The sequence below is a fragment of the Idiotropiscis lumnitzeri genome, chromosome 4, assembly GCF_059441095.1.
Source record: "Idiotropiscis lumnitzeri isolate Australia: NSW breed Sydney's pygmy pipehorse chromosome 4, RoL_Ilum_1.0, whole genome shotgun sequence".
Lineage (NCBI taxonomy): Eukaryota > Metazoa > Chordata > Actinopteri > Syngnathiformes > Syngnathidae > Idiotropiscis > Idiotropiscis lumnitzeri.
In genome coordinates, this window is record NC_142394.1 from 26,370,458 (window position 1) to 26,391,162 (window position 20,705).

General features: G+C 43.1%; 3 protein-coding genes and 1 long non-coding RNA gene across 6 annotated transcripts in view; 1 reads left to right on the forward strand and 3 right to left on the reverse strand.

Moving 5' to 3' along the window:
* The window catches only part of mpdz (multiple PDZ domain crumbs cell polarity complex component), a 31,129-nt gene extending 30,341 nt beyond the window's left edge, over positions 1 to 788 (forward strand). For both annotated transcript variants that reach the window (XM_088295012.1, XM_088295013.1), the window contains one exon: positions 188 to 788. In XM_088295012.1, coding sequence (XP_088151138.1) covers positions 188 to 458 — 271 coding nt within the window. In that variant the 3' untranslated portion in view covers positions 459 to 788. The remainder of the gene's footprint in view (positions 1 to 187) is intronic.
* LOC148338884 (uncharacterized) lies at positions 33 to 14,259 on the reverse strand. The gene is made up of 3 exons (XR_015842982.1): positions 14,219 to 14,259; positions 3,747 to 3,862; positions 33 to 413 (listed from the first exon to the last, which is right to left on the reverse strand). It is a non-coding gene; the product is annotated as an uncharacterized LOC148338884 (long non-coding RNA).
* lurap1l (leucine rich adaptor protein 1 like) lies at positions 10,218 to 14,272 on the reverse strand. The gene is made up of 2 exons (XM_088295017.1): positions 13,863 to 14,272; positions 10,218 to 12,436 (listed from the first exon to the last, which is right to left on the reverse strand). The coding sequence occupies exons 1-2, from the start codon at positions 14,058 to 14,060 to the stop codon at positions 12,056 to 12,058; spliced, it is 579 nt and encodes a 192-aa protein (XP_088151143.1). The 5' UTR covers positions 14,061 to 14,272; the 3' UTR covers positions 10,218 to 12,055.
* Positions 14,273 to 15,525: 1,253 nt separating this feature from the next.
* The window catches only part of LOC148338886 (5,6-dihydroxyindole-2-carboxylic acid oxidase-like), a 13,448-nt gene continuing 8,268 nt past the window's right edge, over positions 15,526 to 20,705 (reverse strand). Inside the window, exons 2-8 of one of the 2 annotated variants that reach the window (XM_088295016.1) lie at positions 19,990 to 20,374; positions 18,540 to 18,862; positions 17,356 to 17,560; positions 17,124 to 17,291; positions 16,521 to 16,700; positions 16,297 to 16,443; positions 15,526 to 16,240 (exon numbers count right to left, since the gene is read on the reverse strand). In XM_088295016.1, the coding sequence (XP_088151142.1) occupies positions 16,053 to 16,240; positions 16,297 to 16,443; positions 16,521 to 16,700; positions 17,124 to 17,291; positions 17,356 to 17,560; positions 18,540 to 18,862; positions 19,990 to 20,374 (1,596 nt within the window). In that variant the 3' untranslated portion in view covers positions 15,526 to 16,052. Of the gene's footprint in view, positions 16,241 to 16,296; positions 16,444 to 16,520; positions 16,701 to 17,123; positions 17,292 to 17,355; positions 17,561 to 18,539; positions 18,863 to 19,989; positions 20,402 to 20,705 lie in introns of those variants that run through there. The other variant, XM_088295015.1, reaches the window with a different exon arrangement.

Below are 20,705 nucleotides of genomic sequence, written 5' to 3' on the forward strand. Positions count from 1 at the left end.
TATAAATTTTACTATGCGTTGGAATTTATAGCAATAATATTTCAGAAAGAAAATCCATGTTGCTGTTTTCTTTTTATGAGTTTTGACAGTGACTACTATATCATCATTTTGATTATTATTAATATTAGCTTTAATTTCTACTTTGATTAAGAATCAAATTTTGATTGTATCTCCGCATTCCCGTCAGCCCTCCTCAATACAAGAGCATCACGCTGGAAAGAGGGCCGGACGGGCTCGGCTTCAGCATCGTCGGAGGCTACGGCAGCCCCCACGGAGACCTGCCCATCTACGTGAAGACGGTTTTTGGCAAGGGGGCGGCGGCGGAGGACGGCCGCCTGAAGCGGGGCGACCAGATCATGGCGGTCAATGGCCAGCCGCTGGAGGGCGTCACGCACGAGGAGGCCGTGGGCATCCTGAAGAGGACCAAAGGCAGCGTCACGCTCACCGTGCTGTCCTAGCCCCCAGTGCATGTTGACTGGAACTCCAATGCAATCGTGTCACAGTCAGTCAATCAATGGAATAAATAATCTGACGTTATCATTCCAGTGCCCGTTTTGAGCATGTGGCGGACTTCAGTGATGACATGTAGTGCTGCTAAATGTTGGTCATCGGTGTTGGCCCGCCCCCCCACGAAAAGTATTAGCGCAGACAACAATGACACCAACCCAGTGTGCCAGTTTAAAGTCCCTGAAAAGTCACATCTTTATCACATGTTTATAAATGTTCGAAAACGATTGCTGAAAATATGCAAAGGTTGAACAATGTCGAACTCAAACAGTTTCGAACCATTTCAGTTTTATTTCGGGGGGGGGGGGGCTAAAACGGTACCCAGTGACACACTTGGGCACGAAATAAGAAAGGACGAAAAATATATATCCAACTTGTCAGCCAGAGTTGAGTGCGCCTTCATTTTTTTCATGATTTTGAAGCCTCATTTGAAGATTTTTTTTTTTTCACTTTACAAGGAAAAAATAATAAATTGTGTGCCGTCATTATTGTTGTTCAATTGCCACGTCTCATCTGTTGGCTGTCATGTCAACTTAAATGTGATTCGATTTATTCACACTGGATGTATTATCAGTAATAATTATTATAATAAATGGATTCAGTTCTTTCGTCGGCTCAAGTTATTTGATGAAAAAAAAAGGCGTCATAGCTTTGAACAGGGGTGTTCAATCCTGTTCCTCCAGGCCACTGTCCTGTCTGATTCAAATGATCAGGATCGTTTTCTAGCTTCTACATACCTGGTTGATTATCGGATCAGTTGAATCAGGTGTGTTGCAGCAGAAAGAGATAAAGATGGAAAAGAGGCATGAGTCACGGAGGAACAGGATGATGACCACAGGAAAAAGTCAATTCAGTTTTTGCAATGTCAAGAACTCACTCACCCTGAAAGAGTCCACAATTATTTTTTTTTCCAAACAGTCAAATGTCATTGAAAGCATCTGCATTAAAGCCATTTGGTCAATTTCCTCAAACCTGTTCAAAATTGTCCGAGTGTGTCACGTGTTCCCGTTAATTGAAAGAGTCCGTATTCAAGCTTTTGATCAGCTATCTCGACGCTTTTGAAAATGATCAAATGTCAGGAGCTCACTCAAGCTGAAAGAGTCTACATTAAAGCACTTCATTATGCTCAGCTATCTGTATCATAAAAAATTAGTACAAATGTACGCCTTTACAAAGTTGCAGTGAATAACAGTCACAGTTGCTCGAGGAGTCTCGAGGCCCAACTTGAGGGAGGGGAGGCTTTGGCGCTTTGTCCTACGAGTCGAGACGTTCTTTTGAAGGCGTTTGTTGTCGAATGAGGTTGAGCCGTGTTGTAAAAGAGAAACAACCAAAGGTTCGCCTGCTGACTCTTTCACCCCTCAAGTCAGGCGGGACAGCTGCGAGGGAGCACCTGTTGGTGCAACCTAAATCACCAAAATGCCAGCCTCTGTTTACTCAAGTCTGGACGGGCCCTTTTGAACAGGCTTCTTGATTTCACATGCGGGACCGCGGCAATAACATCAAAGTCCAAATGTGAAAAATATTCTTCACGTGATTTTGTCAGTTATCATTTTTTTTTTATATAGGTAGATGAAAGCTATTTTTATGTGGAGAAAATGTTCTGATCTCCATTATTGTTTTTTTTTTATCCGGTGCCCCCATGGGAAATGTATATATTGTAACTACTGGGAAACATACGCAATGTTAGTGATGCTAACAGCATTGTTTCTACCCTTGCACTTTTCCCGTGTTTGCAATACAAACACGTGACAATCTATTATTGTATAAGCGCACCGACGCAATGTGGACACAACGGTGAGGTGTCCTAAGTCTTTATTTAGTGCACACTCCCATTCCTGGGATCTTCACACACTTTGCGTGTTCCTTCTGGTATGTTTGCCTTGCAGTTACAACTTTGAATGACATCACGACCGGGGCGCGTTAAGGCTTTTAGCGTGTAATCATCGCTTTATGAGCCGTGTGTGAAGTCATGCGGTGAGCTGAGCCTGTTTGCCGAGGGTGGGGAGTGTCGCCTGCGTTCGACCTCCAACCGAGTGTCAATCATGAGCTGGAACATTGGGTTTTGTCCTATTGATTTGACACCAGGATGGAAACATGTTGGACGCCTCGGGCTCTCGCCGCGACGATGGCGTGACAGCGCCGTACGCGAAGCTGTACTACGATCAGATTCGTCTCGTTCCAGATTCGTCTCGTTCCCTGGACCAATCAGATGGCGGGGATGTCGTCAGTGTTTCGACTGGTAAACGTGTTGCGGAGTTTGGAGGACTGAAAGTGCCAAAATTAAATAAATAAATACATCATGAAATGTTTCATTAAAATTGTCATTGATTAAATTTCACGTGGAATTAAATAAATAAATGTGTCATTAATTAAATTATCAATGATTATATGCAAAAAAAAAATCTGTATTTCATTAATTATTTCAATATTTAAATAATTATGTCTGTATTTAATTAGTTGCAGTGTTTCATGAATTAATTTCTGTCCAACTCGCCCGTCAAAGTTAGTGGGCGGGGCTAAACGCTGACAAACTCAAATCTTGTCAAAGCTGTTGCTTTGGCCTGGAATGGTTGCAAACGTGGCGGCTAGGGCGAGGGAGGACTCAAAGTATCGGAGTATTTTCGCCAGACACTCGGATGGCATCAATCCATTACTCGGTAATTGATTTGCCTTGACTTGATGAGCAGCCCAACCAATCAGGTGTTAGGACCTGCCCGCCAAACATTGATGGGCGAGTTTGACAGATAGAATTAATTCGTGAAACACTGCAACGCGTGACCATGAAATTATTAATTAAATATAAAAATAATTAATTAAATATATAAATAATGAATTAAAGACAGAAATAATTATATAGATTTTTTTTTTAATTTCTGAAATTTTATTCCACATTTAGTCAATATATGAAACATTTAATTAATTAATTAATGACAATTTTAATGAAACATTTTGTGGTGTATTTATTCATTTAATTTCGGCACTTTCAGTCCTTCATAGCGGAAAGCTATCATTTTGTCGAGACAAACATTTCAGATAACTACATTACGACATCTCCATCTTTAATCACGATTCAGCAAGGCAAAATTAAGTTGTAGATGTCCGAAACTTGGATTAAGAGCAATCTTAATCACATTGTAGTTATCTCAAACTGGAGTGACTGATATCCACAATGGGGAAAAAAATGTCACCCAGCCACCGACTTGTAAGGTGATTATCCTAAATGTTACCGAAAGCATTACCTGTGCACTTTATAAAGGTGACTGATGACTTGCGGAACAGCCCATGACCACATCTGCCAACAATCTGGCACTCGCGCGGTTGATGACGATCTCTCCTCGTTGGATTAGCTCTCCGCCTTCAAGAGAGAAAGAAAGCACAATCAAACAGGAAGAAGAAAAAAAAAAAGTGAAAACTTTCCAGCAGGCTTGCACCGACGTGTATGCGGTTGCGGTGCCAACAGGGAGGTCGGATATCTAAATGTGATTGTGAGTTGTGTGTTTGTTGACATGCACAATGTCACCTCAAGGATTTACAGCAACAGGAGACATGACATGACGGAAAAACGCATCGTTAGAAGCAGCTTTGAGATAACAATCGAATTTATTCCATCACCACGCTCAACCCAAATCATCTTTCCCCATTGAAATGAATGGGAGTGTCATTAATCCGTTCCAGCCCACCCTTATGCTTCAACTCAGTTCATTGTGCTCCTCCTGGTGTGCCCGCCTTGGCTTGGCTCCATCTCATTGCTGCAACCTGCACAGGACCTATCCAGCCGTCTGACAGTTTTTAGCCGGTAAACGCCATTTCCACGTTAATCACCTCTTGTTTAGTAATCCTATCAAGCTAAGTGATTTTGAGGATTTTCTCAGGCACCTTTGTTGGAAAACATTAAGCTTCCTCGATTATTTGGCACTCAGGTTTTACCACCGGCTGTTGGAATTAGAATGGCGTTGAGGAGCTGAACCCTTATTAGAATAATGAGGACACGCGAGACACAACATGGATGGATGAGTTTCGGCGCATAACACAGCACATACAAATAAGCAGATTGAAAAAGAACAAGATGCCAGTTGTTTGGAATGCCTTCAAATGAGTTGAATAAATGAAAGCTGCCCCACATTAATGAAACATTTTTTTTGTCTCGTGCATATTAGCAACCGACCCCCCCCCCAGCCGCCATAAACATTCCCTATGGGGATAGCCACCTGTCTCGACCTCCTCCCGGGATGCCTCCCTGCATGGCCAAACAGTTCTCTCTTTGTGTGCAAATGGGGTGGGGGGGCATATCCTAGTAAGCGTCTATTACTAAAAGCCCTCGTACAGCAGTGTGTCACTGTCACGTGGTTTCGCGACGACTGTCTTGTGCAAGCCCCTCAAACGCAGCCAAAAAAGCCTGCGATCGATAGCGCGGCGCAGGAGGGTGACCTCAGCGTTCGCAATTCTCACTTTGCCCCGGCTGCGCTCGCACAGACTGATAGCTGACCTCGCATTGTTCCAGCCGCCGCCGGCTTGCTCGTTAATGATTGCTTCAAATCACTGGCGCGCGACTTCCAGAGAGCTTTTTTGAGTCCGTGTGGACCGACAGCGGGACAAATTGCTGCTCTTACTGCTGATATATTAAGGGAAGAGGAAGGTTGCATGGGCTGGCTTTTCACACAAAAAAAAGACCTGTTAGTGTCTACATTACTGTCATGAACATTTGGGAACATGGCGAGTTTTTGTTTTCTGAGAGGATCCTTTCCACGGGGAAGAGAGGTTCCCATCCACTGAGCGGTGAGAGGTAGGGTTGGGTCGTTCTTGAATGATTCGTTCAAAAAGAACGATTCGTTCAAAAAGAACGATTCGTTCAAAAAGAACGAATCGTTCAAAAAGAACGAATCGTTCAAAAAGAACGAATCGTTCAAAAAGAACTATTCGTTCAAAAAGAACGATTCGTTCAAAAAGAACGATTCGTTCAAAAAGAACGATTCGTTCATAAAGAACTATTCGTTCAAAAAGAACGAATCGTTCAAAAAGAAAGATTTGTTCAAAAAGAACTATTCGTTTAAAAAGAACGAATCGTTCAAAAAGAACTATTCGTTTAAAAAGAACGAATCGTTCAAAAAGAACGATTCGTTCAAAAAGAACGATTCGTTCAAAAAGAACGATTCGTTCAAAAAGAACGATTCGTTCAAAAAGAACTATTCATTCAAAAAGAACTATTCGTTCAAAAGGAACGATTCGTTCAAAAGGAACGATTCGTTCATAAAGAACTATTCGTTCAAAAAGAACGAATCGTTCAAAAAGAAAGATTTGTTCAAAAAGAACTATTCGTTTAAAAAGAAAGAATCGTTCAAAAAGAAGGAATCTTTTCAGTGAACGTGAGTGAATCACTTCTTCAAGTGATTCGTTCTTTGCTCAGTTCTTTTGAGCTCAAAAACGCGCATTTCGTCAATCAATGTGAAAGAACAGCGGCAGATGGACGAGGGATTTTATTGAAAATACTGCCCCGCTAATGGCGTTCACGAAATCCATGAGTTCATTTCCCGTTCATAAATGATTCAGTGAGTGACCGTCATGTCATTTTACGTTCACGAACTATTCAGTCAGAGACTGTGATGCTATTTCCCGTTCATACGCGATTCTGTGACTAAATTTGCTGCCATTTATATTTCAAGTACGATTCAGTGAAATTAAGTGATGTCATTTCCCGTTCAGGAATGAGTCGGTGAGTGAACGTGATGTATTGCCATTCTCCTTCGTACATTACAGCTGCAACTTTTTTGATCGAAATAATGACAATAACAATATGAATGCACAAATTCCAATTACAGCAACATCAGGGTGAGCACTAAAGTTTATTTTTTTCCCCGAACTATTGAATGAACAAATCTTTTGAACGATTCTTTTTTTTATTTTTTTTTTTTTTATGAACTGATTCTTATGATTCAGTTCACCGAAAAAAAATGTCATGCCCCTCACTTGTGAGAGATCACCGGGTGTGCCGCAGAAAACTAAACATTTTTAATTGATCCCTCAGAAGGGCTCTCAACATCGTCAAAGACAATACCCACCCAAACTCACACCTGTTCGACCTGTTGCCCTCTGGCAGGCGCTACAGATGCATCAAATCAAGGACAAAAAGACTGAGAAACAGTTTCTTTCCGAGAGCCATCTCCATACTGAACTCTCACACACACACGAGACCACCCTAACCTTGCAAAACAGCATTGTGATGTGTTTCTATATGCCCTATTCAGTACTGAATTCCATTGCACTGTCTTATTTATTTATCTAATTTATATATTTGTCTGTATTATTGTTGTATTGCACTGGAGAGGGGAGCCCTCTAATCTCGTTGCACACTTGAGTACAATGACAATAAAGGGATTTCTATTCTATTTCTATTCTATTAAACTAGTTGATTACGACATATAATGCTTCTTTGCTCTGTGTCAATGACTTGTAGTATCAGGCTGAACAAAGAAATCCGCTTCTGCTAACACCGCTAATCATTATTTCAGTTATTTTTGGGGTATTTTTGTTTGGTGGTGCATTTTATAGATTTATATATAAAAAAATTTAAAATACGAGTTTTGAATCATGGTTGGGGAACACAGACGTCGAGCCATCACATGGAACGCCTGCTATTTGCTATTTGGACCAAGCCCAACTGCGACTTGTGAAAGTCTGCCAATAATTGAAACATCAATTTAAAAAAAAAAATGCGACTAATTTAGGAAGGGGTAAAATGCTGCCTCTCACAGGTCAATCTCAGTACTACAGCCAGACTCTCTGTGGCGATATCGTTAAAGTGTGTGATCCGTGACTACGTTTAACAGCAGTCAATAACCCTTTTAAAACCCGAATATTGGCAGTATTCGGGTTTTAAAGACCACGTAAACCGGCGCAAACATCTGTATACGCTCTTATTAAATCCAGACTAAGACTCCTGGGTGAGCGCTCTTCTAACTGGAATATTGCGTCTTGTAAACGGGATCGCGTCACCGCCGGCTTGCCGTTGCGAGGAATCTTGTATGCGAGTCATCGTCAAAGTAGCGAGCCTCACTTTAATACATTCATCTCCGAAATCTTGGCGCGCTCATCGACTCAGACCTGACTTCTGACTGGACTCCCGCAAAAGAGCATCAAATAGCTGCAGCTCATTCAGAACGCTGCATCTCGGGAAGTCAGGACATTTTATTCCAGTCATGAAGTTTTTACGCTGGCTCCCGATTCGCTGGAGAATGGACTTTAAAATTCTGCTACTGCGAATAATTTGTGCCCTGAAGACATTCAACAAATGCTGATTGACTAAAAACCCAGTCGGGCTCCGAGGTCAGCAGATTTGGGTCAATTTGTGGAGCCTACAGTTCAAAGTAAACATGGTGAAGAGGCATTTAGCCGTTATGCTGCACAAAAATGGAAGAAGCTGCCAACAGAAGTGAAGTCAGCCCAGAGTGTAAATGCTTTTAAATACAAGTTAAATATTTTATTTCCTCAAATATTTTTATAAATATTTCTTTACTTTTAATTTTTTTTAAATTTCTCTGTTAAATGTAGTCAACGAACATTTGAGTCATTTTTTGTTTTCTCTGCTTAGCTTTTGAAACTATCGTGTTTGTAATCGCTCGTGTGAAGCACATTGAGTTATCTTGTGTATGAAATGCGCTTTTTAAAATAAAACAGCCTTGCCTTCAGAAATCAGATTTTTTAATTTAACCCGAATATTCACCATCAGAATAATACGAACATGGCGATTTCTATTACATCACACTGGGAAAAAAAAAAAAAACTCAGTTAAGATATTAAAATTGCGCACTCGAATGAATGAGTCTGAGACTGTATTTCCCCGAGGAGGATTTTGTTTCATTCCCTTGGAAGGATACAATAGCGTACGGGAGCGGGTCAGGGAAAATGGAATCCTGTTGTGGCTGCCGAATGTCTTTGCGCATCCGAGTTTCCACATAAAGGGCCTTGCGGGATGGCGCAAATATTCAGTTCCTCAGCACAATTCTTTACGAGTCCATAAAAGCTGAAGACAAATCCCAACTCCACATATTCTCTTCCCGATGTTCCATTCGAAAAGCCAACGCGGGTCGGACCATTAATAACATCTCGCCCTTGTGCAGTTTATCTCCCGGTCAGTCAATAGGAGTGCTCCTCGAACTGACCCCGAGTTGCCTTTTATTTCACGTGAATGAGCGCTCAACGCATTTGTCCACGGGGACGCATTTTAGTCAAGCGTCTTTGCAAAGCGCCACTCTATTCCCTTTTTAAACGACCTGCGGCGCGTTGCCAGGAAACGCTCGGGGGGGGGGAAGACGATTAACCTTTTTGGGGCTTTCGTGAGAGCCTTGCGTGACCGTTAAAAATCAGGAGCGTGAGAATGGCGATGTTTATGTTCAAAATGGACCGTCTGTTTCCTGAATATAGAAAGTACGTCTGTGAATTGATGCAACAACCCGATAAAACGATAACATTTAGTCAGGCTTTGAATTTGAATTATACTGACAAAAAGGGTCAGAATTGCTTTTTTTGATGCAGCTTCGCCTGACTGGTCCGTTTTGAAAACGGCCTCGCAAGTGTATCTGCAATTAAATCCACACTTTTCCATCCTTCGGACATTGTGGGGTAAAAAAGCAAAAATATATTTTAGATTTTCTATTACTATGAAAATCTGCCTGGCAACACAAACTAGCTGAATTCTGATTGGATTAAAAAAAAAAAAATCTCACTTAAAAAATACAACACGATGATATAATATGACATGAATGTGAAGAATGATAGAAAATGAAATCAACTTTTATCACAAATTTGATCTGGAATTCTTGATTTTTTTGGCTAGCAGAAAAGGCCTTGAAGGCCTTGACCGCCCACCACTGCCTTCATTGAGAACTCACTCATAAATATTTTCCTTTCGGGACATGCTGCCCCAGCGCCTTGTTCTGCGATTTTTTTTGTTTTGACTAACCCATTTGAGCATTTGCAGGCGGCTCAGTTTTGGCAGACTATTCTTTTCTGCATTTGAAATGTTTAGTCACTAAAAATGTCCCAAATTGCTGTTTTGTCGCACATAAACAGTCGTGATTCGTAGCCCGTTTACATACGTGAATCTTTTCTTTTGTTAAATCTGGATGAAATAGTTTGAGAGTAGAGTTTACTGAACCCCTCCCCGCCCCCTCCCTTTCCTCAAATAACCCATATCCTAGATCCTCATTTGGTCGCATGGCGACAGTTTCCCCAGATTCCAGACGGTGTCGCGTTACATTTTGCGGTATTTGCGCCCAGCCGGCCGCTGTGTCTAATTAGCTAATGGCTCCCTGCTGCACGCCGCAGTTTCGACTGAAAGAAAATGTAATTGGACTTAGTCACAATGACTAAATTGTGATTGCGCCGCACTTCCTTCGGCATGCTGCGGTTGCGAGAACTCTCGAACAAAAACGTCACACATCCTGTGCCGGTGGCTGTATGGAGACGTCTGGGATCATCCCGGAAGATGACAAACTGGCAGAACCTGCTTCGTTATCGCCGTCTGAACAGTCAAACTTCTGTTTGGCGCTTCCATTAAGAAGGTTCTTTGCTTCGGGCCGGATTTCAACGGAGATTAAAGGTGGCTAAAACCTAATTAAGCTGCCTTCGACTCGCAAAACAAAGTTACAAGCATGTTTAACGTGTCTGGATTAGGACGAGGCTATCTGTGCGGAGCAAAAACCAGGACAGCAAAGTTTGTGTAACAAATCACAATATATTATCACGTCATTTGGTACAGAGTACAAAACAAAGCAGCGTCTGACACAAAGCTAAAAACACAAACATGTTTACGTACAAATGATTAGCAAAGGACATTTTTGGAAATGTGCTGACAAAGGAGACATGTGTTTCACACGTGTTCGCCATCAACAACCCGCCGACGCGCCGAGCCAACGTTATCTACGAGACAATCAAATTGCTTTGGTTTTCAGTCAAGCATCCGGATGTGCTCTCAATGTGCAAGTCATCTCAAGTTCTTTGTTTAAGACTACTGTGTCCGTCTGCTCTCCTTTCGGAGACGTGGAATAAAAAGTTGCGGCGTTTCCAATCGCTCAGCATGTCGCGTTCCAATTGTACAAAATCTTTTTTTTTTTTTTACTGAAGTGGTCTGTTGATTGGAGCTTTGAGAGAATTTCACAAATCCACATTAGTGCTGTGTGGTATTTATTGCACTCCCGAGTTATGGCTTGTAGCCTTTTTACAAGACTCGGAGGACACAGGTGGGAAATCTCGAGTGTTGAGGGTACAACACTAGCAGATGTGAGGGTAGCCCTCGAAAGGTACAAAGATGCGTTTGACCAAGTGTGCACTAGAAAACTCAATACGCAGAAACATTTCAAAGGCTCGATAAATGGATTTTGAGGTGCCATTCGGAGCTTGAAAAGATAAAATGTATAATCCCAAAATTGTAAAAATAAACAGTGGTCGAATAATACATAAAATCCGAAGCATCAGGATACCCGACTAGTTTCATTATACCCCTTAAGAAATTTCTTTAGGGTCTCAAAAAATCTAATCAAATGAATGCCACTTTGGACTACCGTATCTTCCGTAGTATAAGGCACAATTGAAAGCCATTAAATTTGCTAAAAATTTACAGTGGGCCTTATGATCGGACACGGCTTATGTATGGATGTCAAATGGAAGTGAAATGAAGTTTGACTAATTTGCTGTACGGGTTTGTTTCCCTTAATGAGCAGTAATGTGGCTTATAACCCGGTGCGCCTTATATACGGACATTTCCAAAAAATACGCCTGTTCATTGAGACTGTACCGTATAACCCGGTGGACATTATAACCCAGCGCATCCTCAATATAGAAATTTCCACAAATAGGCCCGCTCATTGAAACTGCACCTTATAGTCCGAAAAAATACGGTCATCACCAGACTCTAAAAGGTAGCCTGCAAACCTGAAAAGGTGCAGGCTGCAAAAGACAACAGTTAAGTGTCTGAAAGTCTGAACTCTTAACGATAAAAGCCGTCGGACTCGTGTCATCATGTTTTTTTTTTTTTTTACCAGATGGAAATCTAGGACTCCAAGATACTGTTTCCTTGCAAGGAGGGAAACAGGTACGGTATGCTGCCAGGCTCCAAAAAAAAGTCAAGTATCAAGGCTACAAAAGTACATTTGAATGCACCCCACCAAAAACGCGAGCAATGTTTTAGTTGTGCAAGGTACCCCCAAAAAGTCCAAGGTACTGTCGAGCCCTAAAAGCTATAACAGACAAGGGTGCAGAAGTCTGAGGGTACCACCCCCCGTCTACAAACCAGCAATACCGACACAAAAGAAATGACAGGGAAATAAATAAAAGTGGCGGCAAATAAATAAGAAGTTTCCACCCAACAAAAGCGGAAGACACCGCTGCAAATGTCACCATCCAACAAAAAGTAAGTAAGGGTGTGACCGCGAGTAGTTTGGTGAGGTGTGGCGAGTTTCAAAGTAAAACGAAAAGTCACACGGGTGAGTCAGCAATGTTCATTTCAGACCACACACACACACACAAATCAGAAATATGGCCGCTCAAGTCATTATTATCCAAAGCAGTAGTATTCATCCGATTCCACGCTCAGTTTCACCGGAGATTTATTGAAGGTGCCCCCGGATTTCTCCACAAAGTAGTCCAAGTTGGTGGGTGAAGGCTCATCGGGGAAGTCCTCAGCGAGCGTGTCCAGGTAGCTGCCCACGGACAGGGCATCCAGCTCGTCGCTGTTGGCGTCGTTGAGGCTGCTGAAGCTGCCCGGCAACGAGCCGCCGTCCTGGCTGTCGGAAAGGCTGTACAGGCTGCCCGTCAGGCTGCCGTCTTGGCTCACCGCGTCGCCTTTGTCATCCATGACCCAGCGGATGGACTCGATGCCCTCGTTGATGGACATGAGCTGCTGCATCAGCTTCACGTCGATGGCGCGCAGGTTCGCCTGCGCCACACATGGTGGGAGGGGGATAGAAAAAGGTTTGCTTCAAAAATGTCATTCAAACACTGACAATTAAAATTAAAGACTTTTAAAAATAAAGAAAAAAAATGAATGAGCCGGAAATGGTCGCTTCGAACCAAAATGGCAAACGGCCGGTGCCATTTCAGACTTTTTGGTGGGGCAACTCGTGATTAACATGCCTACCAAAATTTCATGTTGCTGGAGCGGAGAACCATTTTTGAACCTCTTGAAAGCCAAGAGACCAAAAAAGGAAATAAGACAGCGTTGTGGATTTTGACTCGATTCAAAACAAACAGTGCGTGTTTGCCGTCAGATCGACATAGACTATCCGCTGAAATCTCAAAGTCTTCAAAACCATCTGCTCAGGGGGGGGCTAATACCTTTTGTAGCCAACACGTGGTCTTAAAATTGCCACACTGGCTGTGACCAAAGTTGCATAATGGCTCATGAAACCTGGTCAGAACGTTTGCATTTTACAGTCGCATCTTGGCTTTTTTTTTTTTTTGTTTTTTTTTTAATATATAGTCTTATGTCACAATTTTTCACTTCAATAATACAAATAAAAACCCAGAAGTTATCCTTATGGTAGTTAATTTTGCCAGCTGCGTCATGGGTCAAATTGAACCCCTTAGAGTTAATCCCCCACCCCACCCCAAAAACAGACACATTAGAAGTAATACACTAAATATTGACAATTTTTTACATTTCGGGTCAATTTGACCCAGGAACATTACTGCATATTTTTTTTTATTTGGATTTGGAATGATGACATTTAAGCAATGCTCTTGCATTTTTTACACCTGGGTCATTTTGACCCATGAACATTGTTATTGCTGCCGTTAAATTATACCGCTTGATACGTTGAACGTCAAACTAACCCACTCAAGTTAGTGACATACAAACAATCTTCTTGCATTTTTTTTTAACTCCTGGGTCACTTTGACCCATGAACATTGTTATTGCTGTGGTTAAATTAACCCGCTTGATACGATAAACGTCAAACTGACCCACTCAAGTGGGTGACAAAATAGCTTTATTTTTTTACTCCTGGGTCAATTTGACCCAGAAACATTGCTTTTCCTAAGTTGCCGCTTGATAAATAACGGGTCAAACTGATCTGTTCCAGGTAATGGCATTTAAGTTGTGTTTTTGCAATCCTGACATGCGGGTCAATTTGACCCAGGGACATTATTTTTGCTGTCCTTCAGTTAACCTGCTTGATGTTGACCCACTCTAGTTAATGGCCTTTAAACAGTCTTCTTGCATTCCTGTAGCCCGAATTCATCAGTCGTAGTTAGATTCCGGATTTCGGTTTGTTGGACAAGTGAGTGTTGTGACAGTCGAATGTAGTCGAACAAAATGTAAATACAAATTAAGTCAATCACTCAAAGTGTTTGATTTTACTCACCATTTCTTGTTTTAGAAAAAGGATTTTCCCCTCCAGCCGGTCAAAGTCTGCAGAATTACGTCCGGGACGCGCCGCCGGTGGTGTCGCCTTGTCTTGTCTGCTTCCCACGAGCGAGCGAACGAGACTTTCGGGAACTTTGCGACCCAACTTGGTCTCCAGGTCCTTCAATTCGGGCAACGCGGAGCCGCCTTCGTCCATGACAAGTGGACTCGCTCGGTGAAATGCTCAAAATTCGTTGTGGCGAGAAAGAAAATGCCGGTTTGTGTCGCGTTTGGAGTTGCGCGCTAGCGTGTCGCGAGTGTGACTTCATTCATGCTCACAGCAACAAGTGAATTGAAATGTTGGGAGAAGCCTACCAGTGAAGCGGTCTGCTTCCGTCCGTCTGAGTCGTCGCCCCCCCCTCACTCCGGGTCTGCTTCCCTCCCCTCCCTTTCGTCCGCCTCTCGTCTCTGAAATTCGACACCGCACAGGTGAACCGAGCCGGTGACGTCACACGCCGTCAACCACAACAAACTCACTTCCGGGTGGAAATGACCGACGACTATTATTTTGGACATTCATTTCACATTTTGGTCACGTTTTTAGGACCCGAAAAGTTAATTAAGCATTTTTAATCTGATTAGTTCTGCTCAACATGAACATGATTCAATTCCTGAAAAGTAGATTAAATATTATTTTATGTATTATGTAGTTGAATAATATTTCATCAAATATTGTTCATGCAAGCTGAATATAATTAGACCTAAATACATGTTTAAAATCAAGCAGTGATTGAACTTAAGTGTTAAATATAACTGAACTGTATTGGGCAGTGAGTCTTTCACCTGCCACTAGAGGGAGCCTGGCACAAAACAGACACCTGGAATCTATTGTTGAAAAAATGCAGATAAACAAAGACGGATACATTTTATTTGAATGGTTTAGTTTCAGTATTAATTTAAAACAATGTTAATCTTAATTTTTTTTCTGCCATGTTAACTGTCCTCTCTCTCTCTCTCTCTTAGAAAAATACAAAGAAGGCATCAACAAAATCATGCAAAAAGTGCTGCTTAAAACACAGTTTCTTTGTTTTATTTGATATGTAAATTGGTCAACAAGACTGCGATGACGGAGAAAAGCTATTTTAAAGAGTTACTCAAGAGCTCGTTGGCATTTTAAATAATATTTAGGAATCAGTACTACATGGACACTTAGAGTGAGTTTCAGGACTACTATAATTTACACAACAATTGTATCTTTCGGTATTTCGTGAGGTGGGCGGGCTACAGACAATATTGTCCAATTCTGGAATGATCCAAGTATAAATTTAAGAGTACAACAGCCTGCTTGGTACATACATGGCAGTTTAAAGTTAAAAAGCAATGTTTAAGGCTACTAAAACTCAAGAAACGCAATAATTTAACAGAACAAAAACAACAGAAACGTAACAATAGATGCATTTAACTTGAAACTGTTGTAAACATGGGACCTTGAACGCATCTCATTCTTATGCTGTCCCGTAATAATGTACTTACGGGGGTATAGCGCCCTCTGCGGATAGAATGGTGTCATTACCAGGGATTGACGCCAGTTTTTGATCAAATGACTTCAAATAGCGTGTTAATTCGAGGATATCTTTCATTCATTTCATTTGACTTATATTGCTGTTGTCTTGAAGTAAGTAGCGTGGACCAGGCCAACATTTATTGCTGAAATGCTTAAAAAAAGGATATTTGTCCTTACCATTTAACATGACAAAATAGCAATGTTGACTTTATTTTGGTTTTTATATCAAGATTTAATTAAAACTGTAATTATATATACATATGCACATTCATTTTTGGTATTCTTTGTCTACCTACTCTAAATAAAAAAAGGAGAAGTAACCAGCAACTTAATACTTAGTACATAGTTTTTTCCCCCCATATATTCTATATTATATTTACCCTCATAATTATTTGGAGGATTCCTTTTTAGTTTTACACAAGTTTTGTTGTTCTATTGTAACACTATTCTTGAATATAAGGGAATGCTAGTGTCGGTTCACCTGGAAGACAATAAATCCAAAACTTTGGTTGATGGTTCTAAATAGTCCAAATTAGCCTCCTGCAATTTGAACGTTTCCAATCTGTCTAATTTTGAACAGACTTAAAGCGAATATAAGATTACAAGTAATAGATTACGAGGCACACGGACGGTTAAGGCCGCAGCTCAAACGGCTGACTGGCTTTTGCCGTCGTCGTATCGCTGGTACTGATCTCCGAGCAGTGGCTGGAATCCTTCCATTTTACGGGACTTGGCGCGCACGGCACAGCTGGTGGCCACGAAGACGGCTCCGACGACCACCAGGGCGGCGATGATGCAGATGGTGATCATTTCAGTCAATGTGAGAGGTTGACCTTGAGAAAAAGATTGATTAGTAACGGTAAAAATGAAGCGGCAGACTAATGCATACCTGGCCATTCGGCTTCGTAAGAGTAGCCGAGGTTTTCGGGGGCAGTCACGAACATCTCAGCATTGGTCACAGGAGGCCAGAAAGGAACCATGTTGTAGCCTCGGTTGTGACCAATCGGGGCATTTTGGTCAGGATACACCGCCGACCCTGCCAAGGTAGTCCAAAGTCCTCCTTAGTGCTGACAAGAGAACGCGAACGAAGCATTTGACGTGGCCAAAACGCACCTGGGCTGTGTCGCCGCAGCCACTCGTCGAAGATGGCGTCCGTGTAGGTGTGGAGCAGGACGAAAATGGGGTCGTTGGGTGAGAGGTGGGTCTGGCCTCCGGTGCCGTTCAGGAACAGGTGGGCCAGGTTATGGAGGCTCCTGACTGCGGGGTCGTAGTTCCCCTGGGGGGCGCTATAGCCTAGACAAGGGGTGGGCAAACATTTTGATTGGCGGGCCACAATGGATGGATGGAGTGTTTTGCTAACCTCACCTCATCGGAGAAAAAAAAATACATTTAATTTTAAATGAAAGTGACACACCACAATATTTAGAAAATAAAACATGAACAAAGTTTATTCATTGAATCTTTTTCAAGTTCGGCGGGCCGGATTAAAACGTTGAATGGGCCGCATGTGGCCCCCGGGCCGTAGTTTGCTCACGCCTGGCCTAGACGCCACAAAACATGTCAGAACTTGAGCTATGAGTGTTTGCCAAAATGTGGCACTACAACCCACAATGTGGAACCTGAATAAAGTCATTCAGGTCTTTCTCCCCGTTCTCGGGATGTCATGTGCTCCCGCTTGGCCTTTGCGCCACCCTTCCTTTCCAAACTCAGGCTCACCTTCGATGGTGTTTCTGAAGCTTTCCGAGGAAGTCGAGTAGAACGGCGCCGTATCAAAAGCGCTGACTTGCAGACAGTCGGCCACATCCTGAGGTTCCGGGAGACGCTGGACCATGGGCCGATTGACGTTGCCGGCCGGGTTCCTTCTTATCGGCGACGTCTCGGTGCCTGCGAGGAGACGCTTGTGAGCGGCGAGCCTCGCGGGAAGCTCAGCGGGGGCCGACGGCCTTACTGTTGCAGACGGTTCCCAGCGTGTCGTAGTCGGCCACGCTCTCGCAGATGACCCTCCACTGAGAGAAGACGGAGTTGGAGCTGAGCGAGTCGCCGTCGAAGCTGCTCCGGGCGCCCATCAGGTCATCCGTGCAAATGTCGCACGAGCTGCCGCCGATGGCAAAATTCCAGTAGGGCAGGGCGAACGTGGGCTCTCGGAGCATGTCCTGGTTGGGTTTTACCAAACAGAAAGCAAAAGACTGGCTCAGAGGCCAGGCCTTCAAGGCCTTCTCTGCTGGCCGAACACGATCAAGAAATCACGATCATTTTATTTCCAACTGTTGAATTTTTAGGTTAGAGTTTTTATCCGATCAGAATTCAGCTTGCTCGTGTTGCCAGGCAGATTTCACAATACCACGCACTATTCGTCCGAGGCCACCCGAAAGTCGTAACTGGCGACCGTTCGAAAGGAGGGAAAAGTTTGGATTTAATTGCAGATACACTTGCGAGGCCATTTTCAGTATCAACCAGGGAAAAAAAAACTTTGCAGAAAAATCCCATTGAAATGACATTTACAACCGAACTTAAGACTTTTACGTGTGGGAGGCCAGAAATGGATTGAGGTGGGAAAAAGGACGACTCAGCTGCAGACTTTCCACATCCCAGGGGCACCCCACATGGAGATGTGTAATTAGGTATGAATGAATCAATAAATATTTATGAATTGGGTTGGATCAATGGTGTCCAAACTACGGCCCGGGACCCTTTTGCAGCATTCCATTCATTTTTTAGAGGCCCGCCGTGTATCAAAATGACACAAAACAACATGTCAACCGAAACAAAGCGCTTTATCACCTTGACAGAAAGTTATGTTGCAGTTTTTTTTAAATAAATAGAAAGTATAAACAATATCGAATGACTTGCCTGTTTGCTTTCTTAAATAAAAAAAAATTCCATTTCCATTCTTCCATTTTTCTGTATGTGGCGTTCAAATTAAAAAGTGTGGACAGCCCTGCTTTGAATGAAAGATGATTCTGGGAGAATGAAAAGCGTTTCATTGGAAACCACTGAGTCCAATTGACTTTGAAGACCAAGCCGTGAAATTTGCATCCCGAATTCAGATTTCCCCGGATGGGAAAACTCATTTTCGCCGACAAACTTTGCCAAAGTGGAACCACCGCATGCTAATAGCGCCCTTTGTCTTACTTGCATGTCCCGCTCCAGTTGGAGCAGGTGGTACCGGTGCCACGTGACGAACCCGGGACCCTCGTGGGAGAAATCCACGCCTCCGAAACTGGGCTGGCCGGCGCCCAGGAAGGTCTTGGCGACGGAGTAGTAATGGCTCCACACAAAGTAGTTGTAGATGGTGACGTTGTCGAAGCGCGTGCTGTTGCCGTCGGGCCCGAGGATCTCGGCGTGGCGCCTCGTAGCGATCACAAGGTCCGGGTGCACCGTGCGCTTGGCCTGGTCCAGAGCGTTGACAAAGGCCCGCTTCTCAGCGGCGCTGAGCTGCATCACGTTTCGCCTCACTGGGGGATTAGCCGGGTTTGATGTTAGTTAGTCATGCGCGATGCTGTCGACTAAGTGTGGAATTTGAAAAAAAAAAAACCACAGTAACGCTAACTACACACGTTGTAAAGTGGTAGACCAGAGAATCCCCCTGGGGGTGGGAGGGTGGGGGTTAACAACAGTGAATGACTTTTCAACACTTCTTACTCGCTATTGGCAAAAAAAGAATGTTAAAAACATTTGTATTTGCTGATTGATGCTACAAGATGGTCTCAAAAGCATGAATTAGTAGTGACGGTAAAATGACGCTTCAAATCTGCTTCATGAAGCAGTTGTAGTATTTTTGGACGCCTGTAGATGGCACTCTCTGTTCAACATTGGGCTGAAAGCACACTAAATTGACATTTTTTAAAGCTTTTATTTAAAGCAACAGTGCCATCTAGAGGAATAAAAAAATACAACAACTGGTTCATGAAGCACATTCGACGCTTCATTTTCCCATCACTACAAAATATTATTAGACAAAATTATGGCCGAATTAAATGAAGCTCCTTCCCCACATTTCAACATAGTTCAAGTGCCTCCTGATGGTGCCCTATTTTGCTTGCCAGCAGAAGTAAATTTACTGTATAAGTTTTGAGAATTGTTTCGAAGAAAAATGCTTGTAAAAAGAACTCCATTCAATCTATTAGAACAGTTCATGAATAAAAATATCCTTTATGTTTGGTGATTGTCATTCATTGAAAAATATTGTTCTGCGAATGGCAGGCTCCAGCACCCCGATGTCTCTCGTGAGGAAAAAGCAGAACAGATAAAGGATGGATGGAAGTTTCACAAAATAATCGTAGTTGAAAAATATGACTGGATTTTTTTTTTGCGATTAATTGTTTAAATTATATATATATATATATATATTTACCAATTAATCGCAAATAAATCCAATTATAGATTAATCATATTTTTCAACTATTATTATTGTGTTTAATATTTTTTTTTCATATTTGTCTACACTGTTTGCTTTTACGCCACTAGTTCTATATAATAACACAAATAGTATGCAACATATAACCCCGACAAGTATACTTGCTCCTCCATGTCGTTGAAGCTTGCAGGTGTACCTAATGTTGTGTCCACGCAGCGCACTCACCCACAGCCACTCTCTGGTCACAGTTGACGCCAGCCCAGCCGTGTCGGCACCGTCCACAGTCGTAGCCGCTGAAATTGCCACGACAGCGGCACGTCCGGTTGAAGAAGCGGACCGGCCAGCGCTCTCGGTCATCCAGTCCGACGTGCGGGTACTGGGGGCCGTGCGGGCGCGCGTCCGCCGCGATGAACGCGCACTGGCCGCGGCCCGCGTCGGAGCCGCACGGGCCGGCGTCGAGACCCGGCGGGGAGGGGCAGCACTGGCCGCTCTGGAGCCCCTCGGGGGTCACGCACTCTCTGGGGAATTGGGCGCCCACCAGAAGCGAGCCCAGCACGACCAGTAGACAGCAGCACGGCCACATCGCGTCCGAATAAGTCGCGCTCGGCTGCTCCCGAGTTCTTTTTGCCTGCGGACCCCCCCCCCTCTCAAACAAATGAGACGACTTTGAATAGCAGATTAGCACATTTTTGGTGCCCCAACCCGCGTGATCCAATCACGCACACTCACAACGTACAGTAGGTCCTCAAATTCCTCTTCGGGGGATTTTGTGGCAATGAAAGGAGGAAAAAGTCACAAAAGCTTCTTCATGGGTCATGTCAACAAATGCTTCGTAATTCACGCACAAAGATGAGGTTGATCTCTCACTTGTCTGTACTTTACTCGACTTTTTATTTTTTTTAGTCTGAAAAAATGATTTCATAAGGCATTTCATGATTAGG